This window comes from Schistocerca americana, chromosome 8, assembly GCF_021461395.2.
Source record: "Schistocerca americana isolate TAMUIC-IGC-003095 chromosome 8, iqSchAmer2.1, whole genome shotgun sequence".
NCBI lineage: Eukaryota > Metazoa > Arthropoda > Insecta > Orthoptera > Acrididae > Schistocerca > Schistocerca americana.
The window spans coordinates 418,461,501-418,488,263 of record NC_060126.1 but is presented as its reverse complement, the minus strand read 5'-3'; the positions used below and the strand labels follow the sequence as shown (position 1 = coordinate 418,488,263).

At 43.5% G+C, this 26,763-nt stretch overlaps 1 protein-coding gene across 1 annotated transcript in view; it reads left to right on the top strand.

The window, feature by feature from the left end:
• Positions 1 to 26,763, top strand: part of LOC124545360 (activating signal cointegrator 1 complex subunit 3) — a 239,304-nt gene that overhangs the window by 75,720 nt on the left and 136,821 nt on the right. Inside the window, exons 12-17 of the mRNA XM_047124265.1 lie at positions 9,472 to 9,584; positions 10,975 to 11,223; positions 11,593 to 11,813; positions 20,007 to 20,112; positions 20,264 to 20,488; positions 22,552 to 22,671. Coding sequence (XP_046980221.1) covers positions 9,472 to 9,584; positions 10,975 to 11,223; positions 11,593 to 11,813; positions 20,007 to 20,112; positions 20,264 to 20,488; positions 22,552 to 22,671 — 1,034 coding nt within the window. The remainder of the gene's footprint in view (positions 1 to 9,471; positions 9,585 to 10,974; positions 11,224 to 11,592; positions 11,814 to 20,006; positions 20,113 to 20,263; positions 20,489 to 22,551; positions 22,672 to 26,763) is intronic.

Sequence of the window (26,763 nt, the reverse complement as noted above, 5' to 3'; positions counted from 1 at the left end):
TGTCCAAGTTACGCCCATAGTGCATCTCCATCTGCACCAGCGATCATGATGGACTTTCCATGGCACCAGAAATCCAGCACGGTAGCCAGCCCGTTGTGGTGGGGTCGTCATGTACCCTCTAGGTTGTAGCCCCCTGACAACACAGGGATCGTACTGCCGATACCTGAGCTGCACCCTCCCCACGTCGGCCAAGGAGTAGATGCCCGTCTCCTTGGGGCATCAGGACTCCCGGCAATGGTCATCCTGCCAGGTGGCCCTTGCTGCGGCTGGGTGGCGCCCGTGGGGAGAGCCCCTGGTCGGAGTGGGTGGTATCGGGGCGGACGTTTCGCAGATGAAACGTCAACACGTATCAGGTCGCTCTGCGGCCGAGTCTTTCAAAAGAAAAGGTACCGTTTCTAGTTCTGGTTCTCCTGCCCTTTCCCCCTTGGCCACTCCATGGGAGGAGGGACAGGCCCACCGGCTTGGGGCGAAGTACTTCCCCCGCTATTTGGTCTGTTCTTGAACCGATGGGGGGACCTTCGCCACCTCCAAGCCCATGTTCTTTGTTCAGCACATTGAGGACATCTTCGGGGAAATCGAGGCTCTCAGCAAGATGCATTCAGGGTCCGTTCTTATCAAGACCACCTCCGCCACACAGTCGGCGGCGCTCCAGGCGTGCGACCGCCTAGGGGACATCCACATCTGGCACTAAATAGGACGCAGGGGGTTATTTTTCATTGTGACCTCCTGCTACAATCTGATGAGGAGCTCAGGGCCAACCTGGAGCGCCGAGGCGTGCATTTCGTCCGGCGAGTCCAGCGCGGCCCCAAAGACCGTCGCATCGACACCGGGGCCTTTATCCTCGCCTTCGAGGGGGACGTTCTCCCGGAGAAGGTAAAGGTGATGTGCTACCGGTGTGACGTGCGACCTTACGTCCCGCCTCCTATGTGCTGTTTTAGGTGTTTGCGCTTTGGGCACATGTCGTCACGGTGTGAGGCTGAGCCCCTTTGTGGCGATTGTGGACGTCCTCTTCGTGAGGAACATACATGCACCCCACCACCTCGGTGCATTAATTGTCCTGGCGTCCACTCGCCTAGATCCTCAGACTGCCCCGCATATCAGAAGGAGAAGAAGATACAAGAAATCAAAACTTTGGATCGGCTCTCTTATTCTGAGGCCAGGAAGAAGTATGACCGCCTCCATCCCGTGCCATTGACCACTTCGTTTGCCTCAGTTGTGTCCACTCCTTCCGCGGTATCCTCACCCCTATCCTGTCCCCCCTCCGCCTCCTTCGCCCATCAGGGGGCTCTGCCTCCGCCTCCCAAATCCCTCCCTTCCAAATCCTCCTCCCCCGTGGCCCCCACCCCCTCTGCCCCAGGGGCCACCCTTCCTCCTCCTCCTCCTCCCCCCATGCCACCTGAGAAGCGATCCTCTTCTCAGGCGTCCATCGGGGAACCGTTCCGGACCCCAGCTTCCGAGGTCCGGCATTCCAAAACGGACCCCGCGCGTGAGGACCTTCTTCGGGTCCAGCCCACCATCCCTGTCCCTCCTCGGCCTTCCAAGAAGGCCTCCAAGAAGAAGTCTCTATCCCCCCTCTCCACCCCGGCGCGTTTCGTCTGACGCTCCATCCGTGAGTCGCTGCTCCCGGCCGTCCTCAGTTTCGCCGGGACGCTCTGCTGCCAGGCGCTCAGCTGGCCTTTCGTCGGCAAATGATGCTGCCCCTCCTACACAACCAGGGACAGCTGCCGCAGCTGGCGATGAGTCGATGGAACCGGATCCGCCTCCCGTCGGTTGTAGCGTTGTTCCCTCGCAACCTGGCCCTCCGCGTCCGTCGAGGTGACCAGCTCTTCCCCCGTCTTGTTCCCCCAACTTTTTGACTAGCGATGGCGTTGTTTCATTGGAACATAAGAGGTATTCGATCTAATCGGGAGGAATTACAACTGCTCCTCCGCCTGCACTGTCCGCTCGTCCTTGGTCTCCAGGAAACCAAGTTGCGCCCGACTGACCGTATTGCCTTTACCCACTATACCTCGGAGCGGTATGACCTCACCCCTGTGGACGGTATCCCAGCTCATGGTGGGGTCATGTTGCTCGTTCGGGACGATGTCTATTACCATCCCATCCCATTGACCACCCCACTCCAAGCAATAGCTGTCCGCATTACTCTTTCTGCTTTTACTTTTTCAGTTTGTACCATCTACACTCCACCGTCATCTGCTGTTAGTCGGGCTGACATGATGCACCTGATCGTTCAGCTTCCCCTGCCGTTTTTATTGTTTGGCGACTTCAATGCCCATCATCCCCTTTGGGGCTCTCCTGCATCCTGTCAAAGAGGCTCACTCTTGGCGGATGTCTTCAACCATCTCAATCTTGTCTGCCTCAATACTGGTGCCCCGACTTTCCTCTCGGACTCCACTCATACCTACTCCCACTTGGACCTCTCGATCTGTTCTACCACTCTTGCCCGTTGGTTCTGACACCTATTCGAGCGACCACTTCCCCTGTGTCGTTCGTCTCCTGCACCACACCCCATCCCCACGTCCTTCGAGCTGGAACATACTGAAAGCTGACTGTGGACTTTACTCCTCCCTGGCGACCTTTCCGGACCACGATTTTCCCAGTTGTGACAGTCAGGTCGAATACCTCACGGCTGTTATCATCAATGCTGCCGAACGTTCCATTCCTCGTACTACTTCTTCTTCACGTCGCGTTTCCGTCCCCTGGTGGAACGAGGCTTGTAGGGACACTATCCGACGACGTGCTTTACGCACCTTTCGCCGCCATCCTACGTTGGCGAATTGTATTGAATACAAACGGCTCCGAGCGCAATGCCGTAGAGTCATCAAAGACAGCAAAAAAGCTTGTTGGGCCTCTTTCACCAGCTCCTTTAACAGTTTTACTCCCTCTTCCGTCGTTTGGGGTAGCCTGCGCCGGCTGTCGGGCATTAAGGCCCACTCCTCGGTACCTGGCCTGACCTCAGGTAATGAGGTCCTTGTTGATCCTGTGGCTGTCTCCAACGCCTTTGGCCGCTTTTTCGCGGATGTTTCAAGCTCCGCCCATTACCATCCTGCCTTCCTTCCCAGGAAAGAGGCAGAAGAGGCTCGGCGACCTTCCTTCCACTCGCTGAATCTGGAAACTTATAATGCCCTCTTTACTATGCGGGAACTCGAACGTGCGCTTGCACTGTCCCGGTCCTCTGCTCCGGGGTCAGATGCCATTCACGTTCAGATGCTGGCACACCTTTCTCCGGCGGGCAAAAGCTTCCTTCTTCGTACCTACAATCGCGTCTGGACCGAAGGTCAAGTCCCCATGCATTGGCGTGACGCCGTTGTTGTTCCTATACCCAAACCCGGGAAGGATAGACACTTTCCTTCTAGTTACCGCCCCATTTCTCTTACAAGCTGTGTCTGTAAGGTGATGGAGCGCATGGTTAATGCTCGGTTAGTCTGGATTCTTGAATCTCGACGGCTACTTACTAATGTCCAATGCGGCTTTCGTCGCCGCCGCTCCGCTATTGACCACCTTGTGACCTTGTCGACATTCATCAACAACTACTTTTTGCGAAGGCGCCAAACGGTAGCCGTGTTCTTCGACTTGGAGAAGGCTTATGGTACCTGTTGGAGAGGAGGTATCCTCCGCACTATGCACAGGTGGGGCCTACGCGGTCGCCTGCCCCTTTTTATTGATTCATTTTTAACGGATCGAAAGTTTAGGGTACGTGTGGGTTCCGTATTGTCCGACGTCTTCCTCCAGGAGAACGGAGTGCCTCAGGGCTCCGTCTTGAGCGTAGCCCTTTTTGCCATCGCGATCAATCCAATTATGGATTGCATTCCACCTAATGTCTCAGGCTCTCTCTTTGTCGATGACTTCGCGATCTACTGCAGTGCCCAGAGAACATGCCTCCTGGAGTGCTGCCTTCAGCGTTGTCTAGACAGCCTCTACTCATGGAGCGTGGCAAATGGCTTCCGGTACTCTGAAGAGAAGACGGTTTGTATCAACTTTTGGCGATATAAAGCGTTCCTTCCGCCATCCTTACATCTCGGTCCCGTTGTTCTCCCATTTGTGGACACAACTAAGTTTCTAGGGCTCACGTTGGACAGGAAACTGTGTTGGTCTCCACATGTCTCTTATTTGGCGGCCCGTTGTACACGTTCCCTTAATGTCCTCAGAGTTCTTAGCGGTTCATCTTGGGGAGCGGATCACACTGTCCTGCTTCGCTTGTATCGGTCCATAGTCCGATCGAAGCTGGATTATGGGAGCTTCGTCTACTCGTCCGCTCGGCCATCCCTCTTACGCCGGCTCAACTCCATCCACCATCGGGGGATACGTCTTGCGACCGGAGCCTTCTACACTAGTCCTGTCGAGTCTTTATGCTGAAGCTGCCGTGTTACCATTGACCTACCGGCGGGACGTACTGCTGTGTCGGTATGCCTGCCGGCTGTTGTCTATGCCCGACCACCCCTCTTACAAGTCCTTCTTCGCCGATTCTCTCGACCGTCAGTACGGGTTGTATGTGTCTGCCCTGCTGCCCCCCCGGAGTCCACTTCCGTCGCCTGCTTCGACAGTTGGATTTTGCCCTCCCTACTACCTTCAGAGAGGGTGAGAGCCCGACACCACCTTGGCTCCAGGCTCCGGTTCATATTTATCTCGACCTCAGCTCACTCCCGAAGGAGGGTACTCCGGCTGCATTGTATTGCTCACGGTTTGCCGAACTTCGTGCTCAACTTGCCGGTCACACCTTTATTTACACCGGTGGCTCCAAAACTGACGATGGTGTCGGCTGTGCCTTTGTCGTCGGGGCCGCCACCTTTAAATACCGGCTCCTCGACCAATGTTCCAGCTTTACGGCCGAGCTTTTTGCTCTCCATCAGGCCGTTCAGTATGCCCGCCGCCACCGCCATTCATCGTATGTACTCTGCTCTGACTCACTCAGTGCTCTTCAGAGCCTTGGAGCTCCCTATCCGGTCCATCCCTTGATTCAACGGATACAGCAGCCCCTCCATTCTTTCGCTGATAATGGTGGTTCTGTCAGCTTTCTGTGGGTTCCCGGACATGTAGGAGTGTCTGGGAATGAGGCTGCGGATGCTGCAGCCAAGGCTGCAGTCCTCCTGCCTCGGCCAGCCTCCCATTGTGTCCCGTCATCTGACGTTCGTGGGGATGTATGTAAGAGGCTTGTGTCGTTGTGGTGGGATGCTTGGTCATCCCTCCAAGGAAACAAGCTCCGGGCAGTACAACCGCTCCCAACTGCTTGGACAACATCCTCTCGACCATCTCGGCGCGAGGAGGTCCTTCTGACCAGGTTGCGGATTGGGCATTGCCGGTTTAGCCACCGCTACCTGCTCTCCGGTGACCCAGCCCCGCAGTGCCCTTGTGGTCAAGCATTATCAGTGCGCCATGTTTTATTGTCGTGTTCCCGTTTTAGTCAATTTCGTGTTGTCCTGTCCCTGCCATCTACTTTACCGGATGTTTTAGCTGACGACGCTCGAGCAGCTGCTCGTATTCTGCGTTTTATAACTTTAACTGGCTTGTCCAAAGACATTTAACCTTTTTACTTATTTTATCTGCATCTTTGTCAGGTCCTTCTGGTGTCCCCCCCATCCCATTGAGTTTTCCCAGATTCCATGTGCTCTAACAACAGTGACTGGGCGCTAATGACCTCAGCAGTTGAGCGCTCTTAAACCCAACCAAAAAAAACAAAAAAACAATGTCTGGTTTTCCGGTCACCAATCACCCTAATGATTTTTAAGTGTTTCGTCCAATCACGTTAATGTACCACCACCTGTTTTCGGTATCAGAATACAATAACCACCCACAGATTGCAGATTGGAGCACTAGCATTGAAGGGTTTTTAAAGTGTGTCAGGGCACAAGGAAAATTGTGCAGTTGTTGTCGTAATGTGGAAACGAAACAATTTACCTGACATCCAAAAGGGCGTGATCATTGGCTTTCGGGCCAAGAATGGAAGCATTTCTGAAACGACTAAGTTTGTAAACTGTTCGCATGCCGTCCTGGTTAAAGTATACTGTGCATGGCGAAATGGCAGTATCCAAAAGTGGCATCAAGGCAATGTGGTGCATCACAGGCCATAGATGACAAGTGATTGATGGCTGCGGAGATGTGTGCTGATGAATAGACGTACAACTGTTGAGCAACTGACCACCCAGATGAACCAAGGAGCTATTGACAGTGTCTCCTCAACGATTGTTAGGTGAATGTTGCTGTGTATGGGTCTCTGCAGCAGGCACCTGGTTTGTCCACCTGGCCTTACTGCTGTTCCTTGACAGCAGGGGCTCAAATTGACACACTTATACCACAACTGGACAGCCACAGAGTGCCAGTAGGTGAATTTTTCAGGTGACTCACTTTTTATACTGTGACAAATAGATGGCTGTTGGCGTGTATGGCCCTGCAACAGTCATGGGAAGAACCCAGTCTGGAGGAGGTAGCATTATGGAGAGAGCATCTGTGGACTGTTTTTGTAGCATTCCCTGGGTGATCTAGTCGCACTGGAAGGCACAGTGGATCAACACTAGTACATGTCTATTCTTGGGGACCATATCCACCCCTAAACGCAGTTGGTTTTTTCCTCAGCAGATTGGCATCTGCCAGCAGGACTATGCAACATTTCACGGAGCTCATAGTGTATGCATGTGATTTGAAGAGCTGGGATGAGTTTACTGTGCTCCCCTGGTCACCAAACTCCCCAGATTTAAAACCAGTCAAAAATGTGTGGGACCACCTTGATTGGGCTTTTTGTGCTGTGGATCCTCAAATGAAAAACCTGGTTTATCTGGCGAAGGCAGTGAAGTCAGCAATGCTTCATGTCCTGGTTGGTATCTTCCAGAACCTCATTGACTTTCTTCCTCCATGGCTGTTTCTTCCTCCACAGCTGTGCTGTAAGAGGTGGTTACTCAGGCTTTTTACAGGTGGTCACTTTATGTGGCTGGGCCATATATATGCGACATGATGCAGCAGTTATGATGAAAATAAAAGAATTGCTGAAAAGTAATAGGAAGCTGCACAAAACCAGCCTTAGAACTGATGATCGAAACTGTAAGGTGGCGAACGATTGGGGTGGTTTTGCAACAGCATTTATCATATGGGTACCATTATGACCCTCATTTGTATGTTTCAAAGGTCCTCACACACATTTAATAGGGGGAGACCCATTTTTGTTAGTGTAATAATAAAATGATAATTATGTCTGGCTGTGGTGTAAAGCAATTACTGCAACGTAGAAGCTTACAATTTCAAACACAGACTTCTCATTGTACCCTTTCGCCTTTGCTGCGCTGTTTTTTCCCCACTTGTTTGCCTCATCTTTTTTTACATTTATTCTTTCTTTCTTTAAATTTATTTTCTGTAACCACCCTCATTTTTGACCAATCAGCTGTCTAAAGCTATATCGTATTGATACTATCACTATATTGTGTTGCCACTTTTGTAATAACTTTCTTATTTGCTGTTATTCTTCATCTACATCTACGTATATAACCTGCTAGCCATTAAGTGGTGTGTGGCGGAGGGCAGTTCACGCCAAAGTCATATTTCCACCCCCTCTGTTCCACTCACGGATTGCGCGAGGGAAAAACAACTGTCTGAAAGCCTCAGTATGAGCTCTAATTTCCCCTATCTTTGAATGGTGATCATTGCTTGATTTGAAAGTTGGTGCTAATAATATATGCTCTACATCCTCGGCGAAGACCGAATTTCAGAATTTAGTTAGCTGCCCCTTCCGTTTAGCGCGTCGTCTATCTGCAAGTGTTTCCCACTTCAAACTTTCTATGAGATTTGTAATGCTCTCACGATGGCTAAATGTACCAGTCACGAATCTTGCCGCTCCGTCAGACTTCCGTGTCTTCCCAAAACTAGAAATTTTTCTTGGCAAACGAAGATTCACTTCAAAAGAAGAATCGGTAGCCAGAGTTGACAACTATTTTGCAGGCCTGGAGGAAACTCATTTTCAAGATGGGATCAAGGCACTGGAACATCGTTAGACCAAGTGCATTAATCTACAAGGAGACTACATTGAAAAATAAAAGAAGTTTCAGTGGTGTAAGTACTTTTTTCCCATTCCGTTCTGAGAACTTTTCAAACCACCGTCATATGATGATCTGAAGGCGCCAAGTTGGGGCAATATGGAAAGTGGTTCAAAACATCCCAGCCAAATGAGTAAAAAAGTGCCTTAGTGGTTAAAGCTGTGTCAGGATAGGGGTAGCCAAGCAACAAGGACACTCCCGTCATCAGCATTCCCATCCTTTTATTTTGAATGCTCCTTCTCAGTTTCTTCAGGGTCTCACAATACTCTCAGGCATTGGTGGTCTCCCACTAAGGTAGAAATTCGACGAAAATGATGCCTTTTCAGTCCCAAAACACTGATGCCATGATTTTTTTGCCAGAAGTTGTGGATTTGTATTTCTTGGCAGATGGGGGATCAGTGTGACGCCACTGACGGCTGTATTTTTGTCTCGGATGTGTAATGCCCAAGACACGTTTCATCGCGGCCACGAAAGAGCTCAGAAAATCATCGCCTTCCAATTCAAGTTGCTCAGTATACTCATGGGCACTATTGATCCAATGTGTCTTATGTTGCTCTGTCAGCTGTTTTGGGCCCTTTCTTGTGCAGAGTTTCCAGTACCCCAGCGTTTCTGTGAGCATCTTGTGTAAGAGAGCTCTGGAGAGTTGTTAAAACATTGCAGAAATTTCATCCACTGTCAATGTGCATCTTTGTGAATGACTTCCTCAATTTTTTTCGGCCAACTCGTCAGTCAAAATTGAAAGTCTTCCACTCCTCTGTTCATCATGAACATTTGTTCTGCCTTCACTAAACTCCCTATCCCCCATAAAAACACTCATTATGTTCATAACACCTTTGCTCCAGATTTTTTCGATTTTCAAAAAAATTTCAGTAGGTGCTGTTCCTTCCATGGAAGCGGATTGCAGCACATGGCTTAGTGGGATTTCTTACTGATATCTTTCACACAACTGGACACTGCAGTGTGAGTTTTCATACTACCGTCGTGATCCTACGATGCTCGCCCTGGTCAGAGGACCCCCTTCTATCACTGAGTGTTGCCAACACTCAACCATTTTAGTCACAGTGCAACTACTTTGTAAATAAGCATGCCTCGTATGATTCTGCACCTAAAGTTGGAGTTAATCTCTGGACTTATTATGTCTTTCTTCTTGGTACATACTGTTTCTGTGTTTTCTTATAGTTTGTGATTATTTATTATTTATATGTTTAAGAAACTCAAAAAAATCTATATTTCTCTCTTTTTTTATTATTTTTATGACAGGCTCTGATGATGGCAGTCACCTGGCATGCATAATTTGCAGTAGATCTTAATAAATAAAGTTCAACTGTGATATTTTTCTTTCTTTTTACAGGTGCACCATAATCACTGACCTCCTTTAAGGTGCTCAACCTTTTATAATGTTACACAAAATGATGATGATATTATTATTATTATTATTATTATTATTTTACAGGTGATATTGCTTTGACAAATCTGGTAAAACTGCTGATAATTGATGAAGTTCATTTGTTGCATGGTGACAGAGGCCCTGTCATAGAAGCTCTTGTGGCAAGAACACTAAGACAGGTACAATATCTCTACCCTTTTTTGCGTGTTCTTAGGTTGTATTTATAACCATGTAGAAAGACGCGCCATGCATTGACAACATGGTGCGTGTGTGTCATTGTTTGTATTCTTCAAATGCATGTGAAGCAGGTGGAGTCTGTTTTTAAAGTTGCTAATATTTCCATATATTTGAGAAAAATTTGCTGGTTGTGGGGGAGAAATCTGATTTTTATACAAGTATAATTAATACATACTAGGACGTTTTAGTGTTTCTGTACTGTATATGTTCAGCATGTTTTTGAAGGAAGCTTAGAACAAGTCACAGTTGATAAGAGCTGGGCAAATTTTCACTGCATTTTTCCTTTTTTGCCCTCAATAAATAATTCTGCATTTGCTTCATAATCATTTTTCTGCATCTTCTGTTATGCTACTTGGAAAGTACACTGCTGACATGTGCATTTTTATATCAGTTTGCTAACCATGAAATTTGTATCCCTAAAAAATAGAAATTTGTTCAATTGTAGAAAATGCTATAATAGAGATCTTGAAATTTTTTGCCTAAGCTGATGATTAATTTTGTCTATAATTACAAAAATCTAGGCTGTACCTAAATTTATAATTAAATATACCACGTTTAGAAGCTAAAGCTCTTTGTTTGACAGCAATGTTTCATTTTAATACTGAGGAGCAAAGCTCACCTTTGTTTGAAGAAGATATTGTAGTCAATAACTCAAGAAAGCTAGATGCAAATCCTTCTTCGTGAACACAGTCTCTTTGGTATGTGACTTTACATTGTTTTCATGCACTTTTGCTGAGTATTGTAAAGATAGTATATAGTAGCAAATTGCAGAAAGGAAAAAGTAAACGTAAATACTTGTTATGTTAAATAAGACCTCCGTCTGTCGAAAATTCGTGATTGTATATGAAAACATAATGATGGTGAACTGAACACAGTATTTGTTGGATTATTAAGCTGCTGTTCATATGTTGGGTGATCAATGAGCAGCATGTCAACTTACAGTGCTGTAAACCCTGATCACATGTGGTTTCATTTACAAATATGTATCAAACTTCAGTAATGTTGCAGTGCATTGTGCTTCTCTAGAAAACTGACTTTTTTCTTCTTCTACATTTTAGCTCAGTTACTAACATCAGAAAAACATGAATAAATATGTATTACCACTTTTTATAATTTTTGATACATTTGGTAAGTAGTAGTGTTATAGAAAATTATTGTGCTCATATTTTGAATTGCTGATGTGAAGAGGCAACCATTGCATTGTCCTCTTACTTAATCCTCGATGTTTCATGTTTCAGTGACGTAGCTTCAGATTGTGTATTCGGTCTGTTGTGATTCAGTTTATTGTCACTCACAGAGTAATAGTAATGAGATTACTTATTGTTGTAACAGGTTGAGACGTCACAGAGCATGATAAGAATTGTGGGCCTGTCAGCAACGTTACCAAACTATTTAGACGTGGCTCGCTTTCTGAGAGTTAACCCACACAAAGGACTGTTCTATTTCGACTCTCGTTTCCGTCCTGTCCCATTGGGAATGACTTTTATTGGTGTGAAGGCAATTAAACCACTAGAACAAATGCTTGAGATGGATAATATCTGCTATGATAAAGTGGTAGATATGGTGCAGAAAGGACATCAGGTAGGTACAAATGGGTGGATTCTGATATACAGTAAAATGTGTAGACGCAATGTCTTCAACACATCTTATGTCTATGAAGTAGATAATTGTGCTGTTAAATTTATTGTTAATAATATTTGTTGTATGAAGATAGAGTAGCATAAATATTTTTCAGATAATTTTTTTCTTTTGTGATTCTGTGTTTAGTTTTTGCTTTTTTCTGTTAACCTCAGTGGGGTATTTGATGGCCTTTCAACATTTTCACCACTTGTGTATGACGAATAATTTTTAGAAAACTTGCTTACTAATTCCTCATGTTTGTCCCACTGACTAATTCCTCATGTTTGTCCCACTGACTAATTCCTCATGTTTGTCCCGCTGCTGCTATAGGTTATGGTATTTGTACATGCCCGTAATGCAACTGCTCGACTAGCAAATGTGCTAAAAACATTGGCTGGACAACGTGGTCATTTGAAGATATTTGAACCACCTGATACTGGTGCTGCTGGATCGGCAAGGAATGCCTTGAACCGTAGCAGAAATAAGCAACTGGCAGAATTATTTGCAGCAGGGTTTTCGATCCATCACGCTGGAATGCTTCGAGAGGATAGGTAAAGTATTTAGTACTGTGTTTGGATTATTTCGAAAATTGCATTTATTGTTATAGTATTTTCTTTTGTATGTAAGGATGTATTAGAATATTTTTTTCACTTCATTAAACACCAAAAGGAAACTATACTCATTGCAACTCATTTGAAATCACACTGAAAAATGTCACAGAAGTACAGGTGGTTATGATTAAACTGCAGCTCCTGACAGAGGTCCTGTGTGGACTGTAATTATCATATGGCAGCAAAACTTGGAACACCTCCAACATGTTAATGCTGAACAAATTTATGCTGGAAAATAAATTAGTTCCAGTTGTGGCCACCAGGTGCAAATCTGGTGCTGTACACTCTTTGTATGACAGTATGACAACGACACTTTCATTTGACAAGCTACAATGTGAAAAAGTAGCATGGCTATCAAGACAGAGACCGTATGCTGTTAGTTAAACTGTTTTATGTCAACGTCAGCTGTTACAGTATTGCATTGAGAGAGTATCGCTGACTGAAAGGTCTGAGGAGAGACCAGATGTCATTAAATGGTTTAAAGAAGATGATAATGAAATTCAGAAACACGTGTGAGCTTGGTGTGGCACCTGGAAGAGGAGGGCATCTTATCACAGTGGAAGTTATTGATGAGATCGCTGTTGCTCAAACTGACCATCAGCTGTACCCCTGGTAGTGCTAGTGCTCACATAGTGTCACGAGAATTGTCCATCTCATGCCTGAACAGCACAGAAAGTTTTGCTGTCTATATTATTCTGGTACCCATACAAGATCCAGACGGTGCAGCAATGAAACCTCATGATCTGTAGCAACATTGTGAATTCGCTCTTTGTCAATAAAATTCTTCTGGGTTCGAGGCCGCATTGTCAATTATAAAATTCAGACGTGTCGGCGACTGTTGCAAGGCGCCTTCCCCAGGGTGTATTGCTAACTGCTGAATGAACACTAATTTGGTTACTTATATATTAGTTTGAGAAGGAATTTTAGGGAGCCTATAGAAACAGCCAAGCGACTCGACAGTGTGAATAGAGACGATGGATACCGACTTCCAGCATTGTGGTTGCCAGCAGTGACAGCTTTGCGGAAGGACAGCTCTCGCAAAGCAACAGGTGCGTGGTAGGTTGCAGCGGCGGAGGGTACAGAGTGCTGACACGCTCTAGTTGATACCGGGCAGTTAGTAAACAACGCTAAGCTGCAGTCGCCGCTCAGTTTCGTATTCGCCGATTTCCACCAGTGGCAAGCAAAAAAGGAAACTCCAATGGAAAATGCTGATTTCCACCAATGACAACAGGTAATGCAAAGACCAATAAAATGAACTCCTAATACCCTTCCTTCTTTCCCTCATATCCAATGACAGCACTTCTCCATAGTATATAAGTAACCAAACTAGTCCTCATTTAGCAGTTTAGCAATACACCATGAGGAGGGCACCTTGCAATAGTCACTAAAACGTCGGAATTTTATAGTTGACAATGCGGCCTCAAACCCAGAGGAATTTTATTGTCTGTGACAGTGGCTGCAGAAGCCTACATTTAGACTTAGCTCTTTGGTTTCTGGCACAGATCAAAGTTGATGACATGTGGCTGGACAATATTCTGTGAACTGATTGTGCACATTTTACACTCCGGTGTGCAGTGAATACACGTAACTGCCAAATTTGGGGTACTGTTAAATGGTGCATTGTGCATGAAGAGCCACAGAATTCACCGTGTATGACTGTGTGGTGTGGATTCACAAGTGCCTTTATCCTCAATCCATTCTTCTGTGAAGAGAATAGTACCCAGAGAGCCTGTCAGGTGTACCATGGCATCTGCATGATCCTGACACCAGCTTGTACAGCTCTATGTGGAAAACACTGTTTTGAAGCAAGATGGGGCAACATCTCATGTCGCTCACCCTGTGAAAGATCTGCTTAATGCAACCATCCATCAACATGTTATCGCCACAAATTTTCCAGATGCATTGCCTGCAAGATCACTTGATCCGAACATGTGACTTTTGGCTCTGGGAATATCTAAAAGAAAGCATTTACCTGGGACACATTCGATCTCTGCCTAATCTGAAGGCCAGTATACACATACATATTGCTGAGATTCTACTGGAACTGCTGTGATCCCGTTGACACCTACAGTGCTCACATTGAAGAAGCTGTGTAAGCAGTGGTTAATAATAGAATCAACATTATGCCTTTCTCATTTATTTAAACTTTTCTGCCCACATTCGATACCTTATCCATTACGTATGGCAGCATTCAGCATTTCTATACATATTTCTTGCATTGACAGTACTAGATTTGCAGCACTTGGTGGCCGAGATTGGAACTAATTTTATTTTCAGAGTAAATCAGTTCCTCATTAATGCATTAGCATATCTACCAAGTTTCACGGCCATACAATGATTACAGCCCCCATTGGAACTCCATGAGTAGCTGCATTTTAATTGTAACCACCTGGTACATAACTTGATGACACTACACTACTTCCATAATGATAAAGATGCTACTTGAATGCTCTTATGAAAGGTATGACATAATGAAAGTGATTTGAAACAGAGAATTGAAACATCTCAAATCTTAAGGATGTCGCTCCAATTAGGAGACTGTAAATATTTTCGTTACGTATCCTCAATATTCCTTGCAAGAGTTCACATTACTGTGTTCATCGTAATTTCCATTTTGTAATGTAAATTATCATAGGGCCATCTTGTAAGTATTGTTGGTAGACAGTTCTATTCTGTTGGTTGTACAAAAAAGATATTGTTTGTTTTTCATATTAGTTGGGTATGTTTGTTGTAGTTTTATTTATTTGTGGTTAAGTGTCTGCTATTTAAAATGAATTAAAATCTCCTTCATTGCATACTAATGTAACATTAACCATAGATTTTCACACTTATTCCCTAAGAAAAGTGTCATAAAACTCCCCCTCCTCCTCCTCCAACCTGCCCCCCCCCCCCCCACCCCCATTCCATTTTAGGATGTCATCACCTCTTGAGTCATTCAGCAGCAGTTCTCTGTTCCTAGCAATTCTTTGGTGTCTTGATAACATCTGACCAGGTGACTGTTTTTATTAGACTTTGGTTCTTTATTTTCAGTATATTTGTTGCTTCAGTGTCATGTCACCATCTCCTGTATTCTCATTACCTATTTGCAGCTTCTTCTATTATTTGTTTTTGTAGTATGTGGTTCCAAAGTATTGATCTTCTCATGTTATTGTTATTTTAATAGTGGCTTCTAATGCCTTTGTCTTCTTCTTTGTGCAGTACAGTAATGAATTCTTATTCCATTTTATGTACAATATCTTTAAATTCTTCTTCTTGCCTCCAGAAGCTTCTATCTTGTGCTGCTTCCTGCCAATTATTTACATGCATCCTGCTGCATGTTGTTTAAATTTTATTCACCCACATATGTCTGGGTCTCCCCCTTGGTCTCATACCAAATGACTGCTCTGTAAATATTCTTGAAACTACACTACTGGCCATTAAAATTGCTACACCACGAAGATGACGTGCTACAGATGCGAAATTTAACCAACAGGAAGAAGATGCTGTGATGTGCCAATGATTAGCTTTTCAGAGCATTCACACAAGATTGGCGCCAGTGGCGACACCTACAACGTGTTGACATGAGGAAAGTTTCCAACCGATGTCTCACACACAAACAGCAGTTGACCGGCGTTGCATGGTGAAACGTTGTTGTGATGCCTCGTGTAAGGAGGAGAAATGCGTACCATCACATTTCTGACTTTGATAAAGGTCGGATTGAAGCCTATTGCGATTGCAGTTTATCGTATTGCGACATTGCTGCTCGCGTTGGTCGAGATACAATGACTGTTAGCAGAATATGGAATCGGTGGGTTCAGGAGGGTAATATGGAATACCGTGCTGGATCCCAACAGCCTCGTATCACTAGCAGTCGAGATGACAGGCATCTTATCTGCATGGCTCTAACAGATCGTGCAGCCATGTCTCAATCCCTGAGTCAACAGATGGGGACGTTAGCAAGACAACAACCATCTGCATGAACAGTTCGATGACGTTTGCATCAGCATGGACTGTCAGCTCGGAGACCACGGCTGCGGTTACCCTTACCGCTGCATCACAGACAGGAGCGCCTGCTATGGTGTAATCAACGACGAACCTGGGTGCACGAATGGCAAAACATCATTTTTCAGATGAATCCAGGTTCTATTTACAGCATAATGATGGTTGCATCTGTGTTTGGCGACATCGCGGTGTACGCACATTGGAAGCATGTATTCGTCATTGCCATACTGGCGTATCACCTGGCGTGATGGTATGGGGTGCCATTGGTTACATGTCTCAGTCACCTTTGTTCACATTGACGGCACTTTGAACAGTGGACGTTACATTTCAGATGTGTTATGACCTGTGGCTCTACCCTTCATTTGATCCCTGTGAAACCCAACATTTCAGCACGATAATGCATGACCACATGTTGCAGGTCCTGTACGGGCCTTTCTGGATACAGAAAATGTTAGACTGCTGCCCTGGCCAGCACATTCACCAGACCTCTCACCAACTGATAATGTCTGGTCAATGGTGGCCGAGCAACCGGCTCGTCACAATACGCCAGTCACTACCCTTGATGAACTGTGGTATCTCATTGAAGCTGCATGGGCAGCTGTACCTGTACACACCATCCAAGCTCTGTTTGACTCAATGCCCAGGCATATCAAGGCCGTTATTACGGCCAGAGGTGGTTGTTCTGGTTACTGATTTCTCAGGATCTATGCACCCAAATTGTGTGAAAATGTAATCACATGTCAGTTCTAGTATAATATATTTGTCCAATGAATACCCGTTTATCATCTGCATTTCTTCTTGGTGTAGCAATTTTAATGGGCAGTAGTGTACTTGATCCTTTTTCATTCTCATCACTTGGCCTGCCCATTGAAGTTTTCTCTAATTTATTGTTCTGTTATTGTTGCTTGTTACGATAGCACATGCATTTCTGTGTTGTCTCTTCCCTTCCAGATTTGTGATTCATTATGATTTTGTGGACCAAAGATTTTCCTGTAAACTTCATTTTCAAATATTTGTAACTGGTATTCTCCCATTGTAATTAAACCTGCTACATAGGTTAGGACTGGTTGTATGATTGTGTTATATAGCTTCATTTTAATTTTTCTTGTCGGTAGGACCTTGTGGTGCAGTGGTCAGCATACTGGACTAGCATTTGGGAGGACGACATTTTGAACCTGCGTCTGGTCATCCTGATGTAGATTTTCTGTGATTTAGGAAATCACTTCATGCAGATGCTGGGATGGGTCCTTTGAAAGGGCATGTCAGATTTCCTTTCCCATCCTTCCCTATTCCAAGCTTGTGCTCCATCTCTAATGACATGCTCTGTCCTTAATGACCTGATTGTCAATGGGACATTAAACACAATTCTCTTCCTCCTCCCTCCCACCTTGTCATTAGTTTACACCCTAGAAGCCTTTGTATGGAGTAGTAAGCTCTTTTAGCATTTTTCAGTCTCATTTTCACTTCTGTTTGCTTCTGATTTTGTTCATTTATCATTACATCCAGAAATTTGCATTTGAATTTGATTGCCGATTGGTTGTTTAGTTAGTTGGGTATTTGTTTAGTTTTGTATTCCATGGAGCAGTTGCACAATAAATTGCAATGATGTGGCACAAGTCATTTTACATTCATATTGCACACTAATTTGTAAATATGTCTACATAGTGAAACATTTATATGTTTATTTTGTTGTTATTGTTATTATTATTATTATTATTATTATTATTATTATTATTATTATTAAATATACTGATGCAAGTTAGTAACAACTACCCACCACCCTTGATACATTACAATAATAAAAATTCTTCTACAGAATAGGAGTAGTTCTCAAGGACAAACCTTATCAGTTTTATTAGATACGATGGGTTGTCTTGTTCACGTCTTCATATTTTAACTTTCATATATTTTGTTTTCTGATCATTTATTTTTAGGCCAAGTTTGGGTGCTTCTTCTATGAGCTCCATAAATAACTGTCTAACCTCTATTTCACTTTTTCCAACGAGCACTATATCATCAGCATAAACTAAAACCTTAACTTCATTTCTTTGAATGATCATGATCCAAGCAGGTTCTAGTTTGAGTTTCATCACAACTCTCTCCCAAGGCCACACCGGAGAGAAGAGGGAACAGAACGTCTCCCTTAGTCCAGTTCTGTTTTTAAAATTTATTCCATTAAACAAAAGCCTACTTATGTTATCATCCAAGCTCATTTTACAGAAAATTGTAATTAGAATGCCATGCATTCTATGGGGTTTCCCTGTGAATGTAATCATAAGATTTCATAAAATTAATGAACAAATAACCATATAGCGGAGATGTTGAGTTGCAGACCGGCATAACATAAAGATTACTGAACACACAAGCCTTCAGGGAAAAGGCCTTCTTGGAAAATAGAACCCCTCCCCCAAACACATGCACACACGCGCGCGCGCGCGCGCGCACACACACACACACACACACACACACACACACACACACACACACACACACACACACGCATGCACGCACGCACACGTACACGTACACATGACCATTGTGTCTAGCTGCTGGGGCCAGACTGCAAGCAACTGCACATGATGGGAGAAGCAATCTGGGTGGTGGGAATAGCTGGGGCGGGGAGGGGGAGAAAGAGAAGGGTGCATGTGGGGGACAGTAAAGTGCTGTTTGTGGGAGCATACAGGGGCATGATGGAGAAAGAGTACAGCAGCTATGTGCAGTCGAGAGGTTAGATGTCGGGGGGGGGGGGGGGGGGGGGGCGGAAAAGGAACGAAGTAAAAAGACAATGGATGTGGTTGTGGAATAGAAGGCTGCGGAATGGGAACAGGGAAGGAATAGCTGGTTGAAAGACAAGGTTAAGGCCCGGAAGATTACAGGAACATAGGATATATTGCATGGAGAGTTCCCACCTGTGCAATTCACACAATCTGGTGTTGTTTGAAAGGATCTAGATGGTACAGGCTGTGAAGCAGTTGTTAAAATGAAGAACGTTGTGTTGGGCAATGTGCTTAGTAACTGGGTGGTCCAGCTGTTTCTTGGCCACAGTTTGTCAGTGGCCATTCGTGCAGACAGACAGCTTGTTGGCTGTCGCACCCGTGTAGAACACAGCCTTGAGGCAAAGGGTTGGGAGCAGGGGTGTTCGGTCACAAGCATCACCTATCCCATCAAAGGCAGGGCTACCTGTGAAACCAGTCATGTGGTCTACAAGCTAAGCTGTAACCATTGTGCTTCATTCTACATGGGCATACCAACCAACAAGCTGGCTGTCTGCATTAATGGCCACTGACAAACTGTGGCCAAGAAAGAACTGGACCACCTAGTTCTGAGCAAACTGCCAGGTACAACATTCTTCATTTTAATGACTGCTTCATGGGCTGTGCCATCTGGATCCTTCCAACCAACACCAGCTTTTCTGAACTGCGCAGGTGGGAACTCTCCCAACAAATATATCCTATGCTCCTGTAACCTTCCTGACCTTTACCTCTGTTAGTCATTGTCCTTCACCCACCTATTCTCTTCCCTGTTCCCATTCCACAACCTTCTATTACAAAATCGCATTCACTGTCTTTTTACTTCCCTCCTTTTCAGCCCCCCCCCCCCCCCCCCCCCCCCCCAACCATCTAACCTCCCTACTGCGCCTGTGTACCCTACAACCTCTACATCTCATCCCTGTATGCTCCCACAAACTGCTCTTTACCGTCCCCTACGCATAGCCAGCTCTCGCTCCCTCTCCCCGGACAGCTATCACCATCACCCAGGTTGCTTCTCCCATCATTTGCAGTTGCTTGCAATCTGCTCCCAGCTGTCAGAGACAGTGGTAATGCGTGTGTGTATGTTGTCCAATTTGGAAGAAGACCTTCTGGCCAAAAGCTTAGGTATTTAGTAGCCTTTTTGTTGTGCCTGTCTGCTACTCACCATCTCCACCATATGGCAAGTAGCAATATATCCTTTTCATAATATTGTCATTATTCCGTCCCGGATTTTCCATTGTCCAGTGAACAAGTAATATATTTTTTTGTTTAAATTCCCATACTTTTTCTTTTATTTTTCTGATTATCAAATATATTGCCACTACTAGATATATTTCTACAAAAGCTATTTTCTCCATATGGTTTCAAGTGATTTCGCAGTAAATAAGGTGGTTTTTTCCAGGTCCCTGGTTGAAAAATATTTTGGATCCGGGCTAATAAAGGTTCTTGTCTGTACATCAACATTAGCATGGGGAGTAAATTTGCCAGCACATGCAGTTATAATAAGGGTGAGCTATTGACTTACTTTCTACACACATTGCTCTGCCAATATGCAAACAAGAATATTCAGTATTTATATAACTAGCTGAAATTGTGTCTTTATATGTTAAGTATTCCTTGAAATACATTTGTTAATCAGGTTAACTGATTTCTTTTTAGGGAACAGAAATATATGATGCAAAGCAGGGATCTTTTGTCGACCTGGGAATCTTGGACGTACTGCAGATTTTTGGTCGCGCTGGTCGTCCACAGTTTGATAAGTCTGGACATGGAACGATAATAACCTCACATGACAAACTGGCTCACTACTTATCTCTGCTTACTAACCAGTTTCCTATTGAAAGCAGTTTCATAAAATTTCTTGCTGATAATCTCAATGCTGAAGTAAGTATCATCCTTAGAAACTTACTGCACATTATTTATCTCAATCACCTCAGGCAAAACTTGGAGAACATATGGCTGTATAAGTTAAACAAATTTTTTCAGTTTATAGGTACATTTTTTGGCTTGTCTTTGTTTTGAACTTGGTAGAGTTTCACGTTATACACAAATTTTATGAAGAGGCTTGTTTGATGGTTTTTTTTTTTTTTCTAAATAATCATGCTTTATTTCTGGATACAGTGTAGCAATTTGGGTTTGGAACGCATTGTCAGGTGGTTCATTATTGTCTTTTTTTATGGTTTACATAACATGTTGTAGTACATGTCAAGAACATCATATTTATTATTCGACCATATAGGGATCATCTTGTCAGTGATACTTATGTATTCTGTTACAATACAAAGTGTATGTATTATGTAGGTTGTCAACAATTTTACACAAGGACAAGAGATAAACATCATTTTTTTTTTTTTTTAACAGAAGTGAAGATGAATAAGGAAGGGGCCGGGGGGGGGGGGGGGGGGGGGGGGGGAGAGAGAAGAGAAGAGAGAGTGTTAGCTGCTTTGGCCCTCATGTTGGTCTTTGTGTAAAATTGTTGACAACCTACATGATACTTTTATGTCGTACTCAAACATTCCATCTAAGTGTTGATCCTGTATGGTCGTACAGTGAATATGATGTGTTTCAGGTGTATTATGACATGCAATGTAACTGATTTCAAAAGGACCATAATGAATCATTTGACAGTGACTGCATAGTTGAAACTGCAGTAGTGTATCAAGAAGGAAATAACAGTCAGGTGGCAAAAGAACTATAATTTGGACTAGGCTTGTTTCAATTCGTATGTATAGCTTTTATGTATGTAACTTCTTTTCTGAAAAAATTTGCAGCTGTAACACTGTTTCAGGTGATTATGTACAGCAAATGGCACTTAACTTTTCACCCAAAATAACTTCTGATATGTTACAAATATTGATAATCTCTTTTGAAGAAGACAAATAATGAGGAGCAGCCCATGAAACAAACACCATTGTGTTTTCACAACTTATGCTTGTGAGCTGCTGCTGCTACCACCCAGAAGTTTACATCATATAATGTGTAACATTAACCTCACACATCACTTGCCTCAACAGTACTAATTTCTGTGGAAAGTGGAGTGAATGTCTGGATGGCGTACCATTTAAATGGCTGCAACAGGAGCATAAAAGTCCTCATATTCAATGTATTTTCGCTGAGTAATTTCCGATTGACCCTTCAGAATAGTTATATCACTATATTCGTATCGTGCACATATACTACTGGTCTGGCACACAAAAAAATTAGTCTCCCCCCTCCCCCAAAAAGGGAAGAAAGAAGTTGACGACAATCTAGGTGATGAATAAAGTTTTGAAAACATATTAGTCTATGTTTTAGAAGCCCCTGGCCATTATTTGTCTAATTGTAGGAAGATTACAAATATCTTTGGAAGACAAAAGCTATTTGAAGCAAGAAAGTTAAGGTCTTCACACTGCATAAAAGTGTCCACATTCATAATTCTTGATATGTATGGCACCATGACCCCAATGGCCATATGGCTGCATGGGTGATACAGAAGGGTACTGAATGAAAGGGAACCTTGTAAAGGAGAACCTGGCATGTCAAAATTGGAAATGTGGGAAGTAGTCGATTTAATCAACAATAAATAACATGTTATAAAATTGAGAGAAGGGAGCAGCCTTATCGAGTGAGAATATGAAGGATACCTTGGATGCAAATAAAAATCAAAACGAGACAAAAGAACTTGCAGAGAAGATAAATAGGAAAACTGAGCAAGAGTCACAGCTTAGTAAGTCTTTGTCATTGCCTCTGTCACAGAATGCTGCAGGTGTTACAATGCGATGTGCAGAACTGCAGTTGTGAATAATAAAATCAGATCATTTGTGGAACAGTTAGAAGACATTTATTTACTGGTCAGAAATTTCATGATAAAATCTATGTTGTTTTTATTGTAAGTGCAAATTTGTTGCAGTGATAATTATTTTAAATTTTGTATATTTCTGCATCCCAGGTCATGTTTGCTTTTTCAGGTTGTGTTGGGTACCATCTCAAATGTATCTGAAGCAGTTAATTGGCTGAGTTACACGTACTTGTATGTACGCATGCGTATGAACCCCCAGGTTTATGGGATAAATTATCAAGATGTAATGGTAAGTCAGCTGAATACAATCATTTACTAAATTGTCTGATTTAATAGCCATTCAACAGTAACAGTTTTTATGTGTTGCTTGAGACTTTCCCAACGAACTAGTTATAAGTGTTTTTCTCAGATGAGACATCGGATTTTATTGTTAAATTTCCATATTTCATCGGCGCAACTGGGCTGTGACCAAAGCCTCCTGTTTATGCCAGCTTAAGAAGAAACCACACAACTGAATTTGGCACATTCACAGCTGCACAGTTTCTTCTTGTACTGGCAGTATGTTTGCCATACCTGAAGTTGACAGTCAGTTATGCTGATGAAATAATGTGGAAATTTCATGATGTCATCTGATGCCTTGGCCAAGAACAATATCTGCAGCATTTTTTTATATGCAGGCAATTTACCAGAACAACACACTACTGTGATTGTTAGGCTCAACCTTCTGCTCTTTCAGTATTTTAAAGAAGTATTCCATCATCTTTCAGGGCAACTGGAACAAACTAAGGGAAACTATAAGCATGATTAAACTAGACTAAAGACAGAAGAATACTTAAAGAACTGTACAAAGAAGAAACAGCGATATTACAAAGAAGGAATGAATTAACAGAAGTTAGAATTATTAAAGGTGTTAGAAGGCGATCCAATCTGTCCCCATCCCTATTCACCATCAATAGGGAACAGGCAGTAATGAATGCAAAAAATACTGTACAGGTATGAGCATAAATGGGGAAAGAAGCAGGATGACACAGCTGTGATAGTTCCAGATGAAAGGGCTCTCCAAAGAATCTTGGGAGCTATTGACACAGTCGAAATTATCTCAAAAAAGAGAGAGACAGAATTACTTGTGTGCTCGAAGGAACCAGAAGAAATAAGCATTAAAATTAGAGTGCAAAGAAAATAAAACAGAAAAGACTATAAAATATTTAGGAAGTAAGGTAACTGGGGACAGAAGAAGCAAATAAGTCATAAAGAAACACAAAAGCAATGTTTATAAATAAAAGAAAAATTACTTGTCAAACAACATAAATATATAAGTGTGGGGAAAAATGGTAAAGAGTAGCACTGTATGACTGTGAATGTGCTCCTGGAGACACCTGTTGTAGACTAAATAGGCAAATAAAAAACTACCAGCCAGCAAATTGTGCTAAGAACTGACAAAGAGAGGTTATGTAGGGGAACAATAGAGAAAAGAAGACAAGTGAATTGGTCAAATGATACTACAAACCATTCCAGTGTAAATATCATAGAAGGAACATTAAAAGAGAAGATAGCATGAGGAGACAGCAACTGGCATTTTTTTAAATCTTCTTCTTCTTCTTCTTCATCATCATGCATGATGGCCTCTGTAGGACCACAGGCAGCCCCTTTGTGGACTGCATTTTCTTCTTCTCATCCCAAAGCCTCTTCATCCTTTCTCTTCTTCTCTCCTGCTCTTCTTTCGAGATCTTCAGTATCCGCTTCTCTTTTCTGTCACTGATCTCCAGCACATTGGTTGGATTGTACTTGGCTCTCCAATTTTCCGTTCCTTCCACCTTGATTTCCAGTTCCAACCAATTCCTCCGGACTTCAACTACCTATTTGGTTCTTTTTTTTCTCTTGCCCTCCCTGTTGTTTGCCATACTTCTTTTGTCATTGTATCCATACTCATCCTAAAATCTTGCCCTTTTCCATCTGATATCTCCCGATATTATCCTCATGCTTCAGTACAGTTCTTCCCTAGATCTTCATGTCCATCTCTTGCCCCCTCTTTTTGGGGCCTAGTGTCTTCTTCAGTACTGTTCTCTCTTCTTTATCCGTAGTTATGCTGTACCATTTCTTCTGAGTGTTATTGTCTCAGCCTCATATAATACTGCATTCCTCATTATTGCCTTGTAGTCTCTGATCTTTGCATTTGTAGATATATTCTTTTTATTGTATATATCTGTGGTCATACAGGAGGATGACTTCTTCTTCACCATCTCCATTATTTCTTCATTGCTCCTGTTTCTTTCTGTTATAAATTCTCCCAGTTATGTAAATTTGTCCACCTTTTGTATAGTGCCTTCTGGTGTTTGCCAGTCCACACTGGCATTCATTGCCTTTGTATTGTTGTAACTGATCCTCAGTCCCACCCTTTTGGCTATCCTACTTAGGTTGTAGAGTTGTGTCTTTGTGTCTTAATCTGTCTTGCTTACTATTGCTACATTGTCTGCAAAGGATAGGCGCTCCGTTTGGATCCCACTGTCAATGTGCATCTTCTGTATTCCCGTTTTCTCATTTATTGGTCTTCACTGTCTGCTCATTTCATCCAGTGCTATTTGACCAAAATTAGTGACAATCCATCTCTCTGACATTCGTATTGATCTCAAACTCTACTGGTAGTGTTCCTGTGAATCTCGCCCTTGCCCTTGCCTTTGCCTCTGTGAGAACTTCTGTTATTAGTTCTGGTGTTGTGCTGACTAGTCCTCCATCCTGTAGGATCCTCCTAAGAGTCTGTCTGTTTATGTAGTCATATGCCTTCATTAAGTCCATGAAGGTTACTACAGTCTTCCATTCTTTAAGGCCCTATGTACTACCAGTTGTTTCAGGATAAATGTCTGTTTTATTCATCCTTTACCCTTTCCAAACCTCATGTGATAATCTCCAACTCTACTTTTTATGTGTTCTGCTAATCTCTTGAGCAGTAGCTTCGACAGCACCTGGCAGTTGACTTCTAGTATCGATATTCCTCTGCAGTTGTTTGCATCCCTCTTTCCCTCCTGATGTACTGGAACTGTGATTGCATTCTTCCATCCTTCTGGTGCTTGGAAGGCACGACTGTCTGTTGTTTGGCTCCATCCTCAATACCAGCTTGTCTTCGGTTGGTTCACAGTTCAGCAGGTCATGAAACTACCCTGCAAGTATCCTAAAGTTCTCACACTAATGGTCGGTTCCCCTTTCTAATCTTGTATAAGGGGCGTTCAAAAAGAAATGAGCCAGAGGCATAATTACAGAAACCAGTACCTGTATATTAGAAGTATTGACCCTGGCTGTTGAGACACTTGTCCCACTGTGACACAAGGCGATGAAAGGCTGTCTCATAAAATTCCTGGGGCTGTGATGTTAACCAGCTCCGCACGTACAGCTGGATGTCGTCATTTGCCCCTCAAAACATTTTTAAGGTGACATTCTTCTTTGACCAAGATGGCCTCCTTCTGATTCACTTCCTGCAGCATGGGAGAACAATGAATGCCCAGTGTTACTCGCAAACCTTGACCACCCTTCGCCAAGTGATCAAATCAAAACGACCAGGCAATCTCACCCATGAGGTCATTCTTCTCCACGAAAATGCAAAGCTTCTTATGGCCAACACAGTCATGGCACTCCAGCAGAAATTCAAATGAGAGGTTCTCAGCCACCTTCCATACAGTCCAGACCTCTCTCCCTGTGATTACGCTATTTTTGGTTCCCTTAAAAAGACTCTGAGGGGCAAACGATTCACCTCGGCCGAAGACGTCCAACTGTATGTGCGGAACTGATTAACATCGCAGCCCTGGAAATTTTATAAGACAGCCATTCGCCGCCTTGTGTCACAGTGGGACAAGTGTTTAAACAACCAGGGTCAATACTTCTAACATACAGGTACTGGTTTCTCTAATTATGCCTCCGGCCCATTTCTTTTTGGACATCCCTTATATAAACAGTTCTCTGCCTCTGTATCCCGTCATTCTTTCTGAATTTCCCAGTAGCCTCTTTTGTTGTTTTTCTTAAAGTTGTTCAGAACCTCATCCAGTTCCTGCTTCATCCTCTGTCTTCTAGTCCATTTTAATGTTCTGGCCACTTCCTACCTTCTTAGAAAAACCTCCTTTTTTGTGGGTCCTTCTTGCCATTAGTCTCTCCAGGCTTCCCTCTACATCTTTCTCACAGTCCTTGCCCCACCAGCAATGTTTCTTTTTTCTTTCCTTCCTTACCCATAGTTCATCTGTCTTCATGATTCTGGTAGCTTTATTTGTCTGTGGCTGTCTACACCTGTTTGGAATCCAACAGCACTTGACCTCTGTAGGATAGTGATCTCATTATATCCTTGTGTTCTTCTTGACCTTGGTGTTCAAGATCTCTTTAGTGTCTGTCTGACTGATTG